At 29.5% G+C, this 10,295-nt stretch overlaps 1 protein-coding gene across 1 annotated transcript in view; it reads right to left on the reverse strand.

Annotated features, from left to right (window-relative positions):
- The window catches only part of Epac (Exchange protein directly activated by cAMP), a gene marked incomplete at its 5' end in the record, with an annotated part of 138,657 nt that overhangs the window by 34,944 nt on the left and 93,418 nt on the right, over positions 1-10,295 (reverse strand). Inside the window, 1 exon segment of the mRNA XM_014422935.3 lies at positions 8,368-8,471. Within this exon segment, the coding sequence (XP_014278421.3) occupies positions 8,368-8,471 (104 nt within the window).

Raw genomic sequence — 10,295 nt, forward strand, 5'->3', positions numbered from 1 at the left:
GTGAAATGGCCATTCTAGATGGTCCTATTTCAAAATCCAGAGGTGAAGGGTCTGGCATGTTGATTCATATAGAAGATGGAGAAAATAAAAACATTAATTATTAAATACTATATATATATATTTACTATTATTGTTATTGATTTTTCTTTCTTTTTACCTTATTTTAGTCAGGTATGAATACATAGAACGCTTATGATCCATATTATTCGACAATTAAAATTTTAAAAAAGTTATTGATTTATCCAATTCAAGTCGAAATGGTTTTTTTTTTAAAATAATCTTCATCTTAATTTTTCGAAATTATTTCAGACTGAGAACTTACATCTTTTTATTACAACCAGTTGACGATAAAAAGAGTGTTTGTTGATAATAAAACGTTTGCGTGTCTCTATGTAATTCTGCCCTAGCTGTTTACTCAAGCTTTATGTGATATCATAAAGGATTCACGATTTTCTTGGTCCTTTGTTAGTCATGCAACAGCCTATCACATTCAAACGAAAGGTTTATGAACATCCATGCTGCTATTTCCAACATCCAGAATTGTCTTCATTTGATGTTAAGACCAAGATTAAAGTATATTTAAGATAAATTCAGGGATTCATAACTATAAGATATTAATCCACAATATTAGCAGAACAGGTTGGAAAAATTGACGTTTTTTTAATCAATATCAAATTGTTTTTTTTATGGTAAAATTCACCATTAAAAAAATTTTAAATTAATTAATGGAAGTAGAAATCGAACCAGTTTGGAGCTGATAAGTGTGGTGGTTCTACAACGGTTTGATTTACTTTTAACAATTGATAATGGGGGGGGGGGAGGATAGTCTCATGAAAAAGACTAACTAATCACAATCTAAGAATTATTGAAGAATTGCAAATAAAAAAAAATATATATATTGAAGAATAATAAGAATTAAGGGCAATAAGTATTAGCGTTCTGAGTATTCATTCTTACTGTATATACAAAAAAAAAGTAAGTGATAAAAACAGTACTCATACATTTAAATAATAGAAAAAAAAAGTAAAAATAATGATAAAATAAAAGAAAAAAGTACAAATAACAATAAAATTAAATAAAAGAAAAAAATACAAATAATATTAAAATACAATAAATAAAAGGAAAAAAAAAATACAAACAGCAAACAAATTTATAAATATGAAAAAGTACAAATAAAACGTTTTGAGGCACCCTAATTTTACCTTAATTACACGAGAGTAAGTATTAAAGGTATTGCACCCAGCTCTTATTCAGTTTTGAAATTAATTATCTGACAGCGACCCCCTCGAGGTATTCTTCCTGTCACTGCCTTACAATATTAGCCAGCTAATGATATCGAAAGATACTTACGAACGACCCTCCAGCACTCGAGAACAGATAGATGGCTGTTGTAGCCAAGTGGTAAACTTTAATTAAAGGTGTAACTTGATCGAGGGCTTATAACTGATGCCTATTGTTATTCGACAGCCCTCTTCTCCTATAGAACCTAATTATCAACTTCATCAACTCCTCTAAGGCTAATAGAGAACAATATCTGCTCCTTAGTGGTTAATATTCGACATGTCTTTCATGGCAAGAGGATATATATAATGGCATATAAAAATCATATGAATAGGACTCTAATTCTATTCAATATGTTAAAAACAAATGTGTGTTCAAGTGGTTCTAACATTTCGCTCTCCTCCCTCCCCCCCCCTCTCTCTCTCTATATATATATATATATATATATATACATACACATACGTAGATTCCATTCTGAAACGTTGGGTAAAATAAAGATATCTAATTCCGCATTCCAAGAAATACCACCACTATTTTATTTCTACGTCATAAAATTCAATCATTACTTATTATAGTTTGATTATCTATAATCACAATAAATTATTGAATATGAAACGACTAAATTCAATCGTTAATAACAAGGTTTACCAATGGAAATATAAGGCAGTTTTGCCTTACTTTTTGACTTGTCTCTGATGATTTTTTGGACCATCTTCCCCTGTCATTACCTTCCTAATGACAGGATGTTTCCAGAAAGAAACCATGTATCAAATAAGTTCAAAATTTTCTTTCTTTCTTCCTTTTTGGGTGGAAAAAATCTAAAGGGCAAAATCTCCCCCTGCCTGCACCCATACAGTCTGTCATTTGTTACGGACCGCTAATTTTGTTCTGTAAAAAGTTTCTCAATGATACATGTACATTTCCAATATTATTTATATATTTTTTTGGTTTTGTCTGTAGTTTCAGTTTTAATATCAGGCAACAGGATTTTAAATTGTTTCTCCATTTATTATACCGTTCCATAAGAATTTTGCATCTATGTCTTGAAAGTAACATTTTAATTACTTCCACGTAACTGATGAAAGGGAGCAATTAAAATAGTTTGACCACATAAAGTTGGCTATTAAGAGAAAAACTGAAACGATCTTTCGAATTTTAAGCGATATTTACGCCATTAACTCAATTGTTTACTGAATAATTACAAAAATATGCCATATTAGGAATTTTGCAATTCACTTTAAAAGCCTATATAGTTTTTTAAAATTTGAAACCCAAATGAGCTCAATAGAACTATTACTTTTTATGATAGAGCTTTCAAACATTAACCACTATCCCTAAAAAGTTGGAAAATGTTTCTTATTTTGTGTGATAAATAAATCTGATGTTTCTTTAAGACTTTGGCAACTAAACTTTCACATTTTTTCCCCCAATAAAATGTACTTAAAATACCAAAAATATCAAATAGTGTCAATCATTTAAATGTTCGAATTTTAACCATTTATCTCAAACAGTTCATTTTATAAAAATATTTGTATTTTTAAATTTATATTGTGTACAGTATACTTGTAAAATTCAGTTAAGTAGTTTTTTAAAAGAAGGACTTTATATATAACCTCTAAAAAATATAGAATTTAAAAAAAACAACACTTAACTTAAATGAATGGTACTATTAATGTCGATCAAAAGCTTTGACAGATTTTTTGATCTGAAAAGTGATTTTACATGATTTGAAAAGAAGTTACAATTAATGAATTATTCCAAATATAATACTTCTAAATAAGAAAATCAAATATGATAATTTTTTTTTAATAATCCAATCATTATACACACCAGATTTTGTTTTCTCTAAACTCTATTGTTCTAGACGATGTGATGCTTAATTAAAAAAAAGTTCATTAGAAGAACAAAGTGTGCTTGGAAACACGATATGAAGGAAGGATGAAACTATTTTCTAAAAAATAGGAGATATTTTTCGTTTTATTTTTACTAACTTTTTCAGTTTTATTTATACGTAAGCTGGTGTTTTGTTTTAAACGAGGATTGCTGATAAGCAATGTTGCAACATCTTTCTGCCATTGAATCAGATCTTTAAAATTTAACTAAAAGTTTAAGAAGAGTTTGGAATTTCCTGGCCATTGCCATTTAGACCAGACATTTATTCAAAGCACATTAGTGCCAGGAAAACTCTCAATGAATTTCATTCTGCCATTTCCGTAGGCAATAAATGTCGCTTCGCGGAACTGTTAAGTATAGCTATCCCAACGCAAACTTTGCCATGTCCGTATCTATAATCGTATTTTAAAATCCGCACTTTTCCTTATACTGTTTCAACACCACTGATATTCACATGGTGTCCGGATCCACTAACGGGACTTATATTAAATACTTTTGAGTGAACATGATCCTACCGTTATCTATAGTGAACATTTAATTTAAACGAGAATATTTTATAATTAAAAAAAATGATAATCCAGAAAAAGTTGATTTTGGTGCAGTCATGAGAGAATACGGACAGCAAATGCAACATTTTATTAACAAGTGGAGATTTTTCCGTCAAAAATTTATTCTTTCATCAGTTCTATGAAAAATTAGATATCATGGAACTATAGCAATAACAATGAATAAATATAAATAAATTATTCTTCATTCTTAGTACTTTTATATTTTCACCATATCACATTTATAATAATATAATCTATAATTAATATACTCCTCGTCAGAGAAATCAAAATTCATATAAAAGACAGTATACCAAATGAGTGTAAATTTTACATACCTCTGTATCCCAACTCATTTGGTATATTATCTTTCTTGATCATTTATATTTATTGTAGCCCATTATTTTAACTTTATTTCTTCTTTGTTTTTCTATCCATGTAAATTTTAATTTTTTTAAAAATATTTCTTCTCCCCCTCTATTAAAATTTATTATTTACATATTTTTTACACTTTTTACTTTAAAATTATTTTCAAATGTGACGCACTTAACTGCCACCCCCACTCCTCCCAATACAAACCGTTCACTCTGACTTTGACTTCCTTCAAAACAGGTATGAATTCTGTATCGTTCATTTTCATTTGATTTTATTCTTATTCCTTTTCATCTCTTAATTTGTACTTTCTTTAATATTTCTTCTTTGTATTACTATTACCGTTATTTAATTTTTACGTTTCATTGTATACCCTTGTAATTTTCCAGTTACTTTTTTACTTATGTTAAGTGTTTGTATCTTTTTTAGCCCTGACAAAGCTCTGCAACTTGGGGCGAAACGTTGGCTCTAATAAAAATAGTACATAATATTATTATTTGAGTTTAATTTGACTCCATTCGAAACAAATTCCCTGTATCAAAATTCTTATACTACCGTCTATAGTTTAAGTATTTTATCAAAAAAAAATTATTTGATGGTTGTAACGTCTGCTATCTCGGTGTACAAACATAAAAAAGCCTATTTTCGTATCAATTCAGAGCAATTCACATTATACAAATGTTTGTCTTGAAAGCTTTTTGGCAAGGAATGCTAAGTAGAAATGTTGAATACTAATATAAAAAATACAATTGGAGGGTAGGGACATGGGAGCACGATTTCGATGAAACATTTTGGCGATACTTGATCGAGATATATAGGACAAGAGTACGATATATATTATACATAACAAATTATAAAGCTGTAAGTAGAAGCTTTCAAGTTTCAACAATATCGTTTGATCCGTTTTGGCTACATTCTAGAGAAAAATACTTTTCTTGGCTATTGCGTAACGGGTGTCGAGTACAGATTGCCCCATTCATATAATACATGATCAGGGGACGAAATCCGTTCAGAAGAAGAACGTGGCACAGACACAGAGACATGTCATTTCTTTTGGACTCAGACCTTTCTTAGTTCATTAGGGAGGTAAAAAATATTAATTATAATACAAAAAAGTGTTTCCTTTAATAACATTATTAATTTATTTATTAACAGAATTTTTTGTAGCAATATTACTCGACCCGACGAGAATAATCTTTCACTTGTAATTTAGGAATATATTACAAACAAGTTTGGAATATAATAAAGTGTTAGGTATCCAAAAGTAGTAATTGTGTTTCAGTATTTATAATTTTCTTAAATAGGGAGATGAGCTTTCAACCGAACATAGCCTATAAACGCTATGGTAGTTGTAGACCTAAGGAACACTCGAGAGCCCTTTGTGTCAAGAGAGCCTGTGGCAGTTGAGGCACAAGGTACATTTGTGCTTTTAAAAGAATAAACGAAGGCTGTCGAAAGAAAGAGTATGGTGTTGTAGAATAGTGGAATTAGATGTTCGAAACCCGACTGATAATCGGGAATCAGGGGATTGGAATATCAAATAAATAGGTCAGGAATAATTTTTTTTTATATATTAACATTCTAAGCAAAGCAACATTCGTTTTTAGTATCCAATTATTCAACTAGTTTTGTATATCCCTTTGTATTATAAGATTATAGTAGGAACAGAAATAATGGGGGCTAAAGTGTTAAGAATAAAGAGAAATTCTTCAAGCGGTATTATCATCCATCAAAATAATTTGAATATATCTTAATATAGACAATTTTATGAATAGAATGTAAATAAAAAAATCATTGAGAATCTACTAGATTTTTAATCGATTTATGGTAGAATTTTTTTCTGGGTAAAAATACATTCGTAAGCCACACGCTTACTGATAAACTAGGAGATGTGGAGGAAGAAAGCAAATTCAAATTAAAACAAACACCATCGATCTGGACGATGCTTGCATGTTAAACGACACCATTGATTCATTCTCAATCTGACGTCCCGACCTACCGGAGGGTACATATATAAAATATCCGTTATACGTATATCATTTATATTTTTAATTTTTTTTTGGATTAAATTTTAAATTAAAACTATTAATTTTTAGATAAAATTAAAACTAAATAATTCTGAATAAGAGTTCTTCTTACTTTATGATTTAAATTGTATCAGATGTGATTATTTTATTTTTGCTTCAACTTAATTTCATTTATCAGGTTTATAAATTATTCTGTTAACATTTAATCAGTATCTACTGTGTCGAATTAATTTCTAATATGTATATAAGTTAAGTATTGGCGAAAGAAAAATGTCAAAAAAGAGAAGAAGGAATACGATTTAACACGCTTGAACTGCTGTAACATACTGGCTTTATTTTATTTATTTATTTTTTCCGATCCCTCTAAAACAGAAAAAACAATTAACTAGTTAATGCTTTATTATGTGAAAAAGGAATAAATCTTATTGGGTATTACCTTTTACTAACTTTGGTATTTTAAGGTTACCTGTAGTGCTTATTTATTATTGGTGAAATGGCCATTCTAGATGGTCCTATTTCAAAATCCAGAGGTGAAGGGTCTGGCATGTTGATTCATATAGAAGATGGAGAAAATAAAAACATTAATTATTAAATACTATATATATATATTTACTATTATTGTTATTGATTTTTCTTTCTTTTTACCTTATTTTAGTCAGGTATGAATACATAGAACGCTTATGATCCATATTATTCGACAATTAAAATTTTAAAAAAGTTATTGATTTATCCAATTCAAGTCGAAATGGTTTTTTTTTTAAAATAATCTTCATCTTAATTTTTCGAAATTATTTCAGACTGAGAACTTACATCTTTTTATTACAACCAGTTGACGATAAAAAGAGTGTTTGTTGATAATAAAACGTTTGCGTGTCTCTATGTAATTCTGCCCTAGCTGTTTACTCAAGCTTTATGTGATATCATAAAGGATTCACGATTTTCTTGGTCCTTTGTTAGTCATGCAACAGCCTATCACATTCAAACGAAAGGTTTATGAACATCCATGCTGCTATTTCCAACATCCAGAATTGTCTTCATTTGATGTTAAGACCAAGATTAAAGTATATTTAAGATAAATTCAGGGATTCATAACTATAAGATATTAATCCACAATATTAGCAGAACAGGTTGGAAAAATTGACGTTTTTTTAATCAATATCAAATTGTTTTTTTTATGGTAAAATTCACCATTAAAAAAATTTTAAATTAATTAATGGAAGTAGAAATCGAACCAGTTTGGAGCTGATAAGTGTGGTGGTTCTACAACGGTTTGATTTACTTTTAACAATTGATAATGGGGGGGGGGGAGGATAGTCTCATGAAAAAGACTAACTAATCACAATCTAAGAATTATTGAAGAATTGCAAATAAAAAAAAATATATATATTGAAGAATAATAAGAATTAAGGGCAATAAGTATTAGCGTTCTGAGTATTCATTCTTACTGTATATACAAAAAAAAAGTAAGTGATAAAAACAGTACTCATACATTTAAATAATAGAAAAAAAAAGTAAAAATAATGATAAAATAAAAGAAAAAAGTACAAATAACAATAAAATTAAATAAAAGAAAAAAATACAAATAATATTAAAATACAATAAATAAAAGGAAAAAAAAAATACAAACAGCAAACAAATTTATAAATATGAAAAAGTACAAATAAAACGTTTTGAGGCACCCTAATTTTACCTTAATTACACGAGAGTAAGTATTAAAGGTATTGCACCCAGCTCTTATTCAGTTTTGAAATTAATTATCTGACAGCGACCCCCTCGAGGTATTCTTCCTGTCACTGCCTTACAATATTAGCCAGCTAATGATATCGAAAGATACTTACGAACGACCCTCCAGCACTCGAGAACAGATAGATGGCTGTTGTAGCCAAGTGGTAAACTTTAATTAAAGGTGTAACTTGATCGAGGGCTTATAACTGATGCCTATTGTTATTCGACAGCCCTCTTCTCCTATAGAACCTAATTATCAACTTCATCAACTCCTCTAAGGCTAATAGAGAACAATATCTGCTCCTTAGTGGTTAATATTCGACATGTCTTTCATGGCAAGAGGATATATATAATGGCATATAAAAATCATATGAATAGGACTCTAATTCTATTCAATATGTTAAAAACAAATGTGTGTTCAAGTGGTTCTAACATTTCGCTCTCCTCCCTCCCCCCCCCTCTCTCTCTCTATATATATATATATATATATATATACACAAATAAATATATAATGAATAACAGACCTCTGTAATGGGCCGGGCAGGGTCGGATTCGTCTGGACTCAGTCCTCTCTTGGCCTGGGGCAGCGGAGGAGACGGACTTTGGCTCTTCACCACGCCGCCTAGCCCTAAAAAAAAAATTAATTATAAATCAAATTAATTAACGCGAAAACAGATAGTATTTAATAATATTTAAGGATAAGATGGTCCAAGTGGCAGTCTTGTACCAATATTGCAGATCTTTAGGGGACGATTCTGTGCGGGAAGCAGTGAAATGAGAAAGGACTCCCTTCTTTCTCTTCAATTCCTTTCTTGGTTCTCTGCCTTCCCCATAGATTCAGTCCTGATGATGTGCAACGTAAGTCTTCATCAGGTTTGTTAAGTGGGGATGTAAACAGAGAGCTATATAGAGTAAATAGAAATGGAGTCTCATCCCCTTATTTTTGAGGATTCTCTGTTTTTACTTCCACCTAACAGCATTGACGAAGACGTCAACGTCGAAACGTCGGCAGAAAATGTATAAATAGTTTTTCTTCCTTCTTGACCACAGCCCTGACCATCTTCAGAATACAAAAATAATGTTGTATGTGCTATTATAATTGTTCGAAATAACTGCGTTTCCATTATTTTCAACAATTTAATTATTATTCGCTAAGTTTAATAGTAATCCTACTTCAAATTTTATTGAATACATTACATAATTTTCTAACCTTATTCAGTTCTTGTTTTGCGTATATAACTTCGAATGAGATAAACTTTTTTTTGTATTCTGATGGAAATAAAATTTGAATATAAATTTTTGACTTTTCGCCACATTTATAAATAAATTGCATTTTTTTGTTTGTTTTTTTGTGGTTTACGCTTATAGGAGGAGTCGGCAAAGTGACCGTTGTACATTCGTCATAAAATTTTACTCATTTATCTGAATCCCTGAAAACAATTATCACGTTTTGTGAAATTTTATATTATATGCCAACATACTAATATGTGTATCAAGGATAGTGTTTTAGGTATATAACGTAATCACTAATATCTCTTACAGTTTAACCAAATGAAGGGTTACTGGAAAAATGGTCCTGCTTTAGAAAGAATCGTATAAATCATACAAATACATTTCATATTGTAATACAACATAAGTGTTTTATTTTTCCACAAAAAGTATCAACAATTGAGATCTATTAGAGACCTTGCAAAGACGATTACACAATCGGATAAGACACTACCCAGACTGCTATAAAAACAGGTAATCGAGAGATTTTCCTATGGCAATGATCTAAATCCACGTTATCTTTCTTACGGTTACAATAAAAAGATAACGCTCAGTCGTTAATGGGATAATAGGTACGCTTGGAGGATCAGGTGATCGACGGTGTACGGGGAAGGTATATTGGCAACGACTTATTTGATACTTATATAATAAACAACATAATGTTATAAAAAAATTGATATTGCTGTAATAACTATTAAATTAAATCGTATAGTAGGTCTAACGTCAGTAATCATGAAAAGGGATTTCATATAAATATATCAGGTAAACAATGACGCCAATAAAATTATATTTACCGCGTCCATGACTAACATTTTCGTTATTTGTTTACAAATTGAATAAATAGATACCTAAAATAATAAATTGTTTAAAAAAAGAAAGAACTGAGCTTTCATTAAAATTTTAATTTTTCAATTTAAAAATTTTAATAAATCAAAGAATTTTTTTTTTTAATAATTTATTTATTGATATTTACAACTGTATACACATATATACAACAAGTAAATTTGCTGTAGGAGGGAATACGATTTAACACGCTTGAACTGCTGTAACATACTGGCTTTATTTTATTTATTTATTTTTTCCGATCCCTCTAAAACAGAAAAAACAATTAACTAGTTAATGCTTTATTATGTGAAAAAGGAATAAATCTTATTGGGTATTACCTTTTACTAACTTTGGTATT

The sequence above is a fragment of the Halyomorpha halys genome, unplaced genomic scaffold (assembly GCF_000696795.3).
Source record: "Halyomorpha halys isolate HHAL.00 unplaced genomic scaffold, Hhal_1.1 Scaffold396.1, whole genome shotgun sequence".
In the NCBI taxonomy this organism is placed as follows: Eukaryota; Metazoa; Arthropoda; class Insecta; order Hemiptera; family Pentatomidae; genus Halyomorpha; species Halyomorpha halys.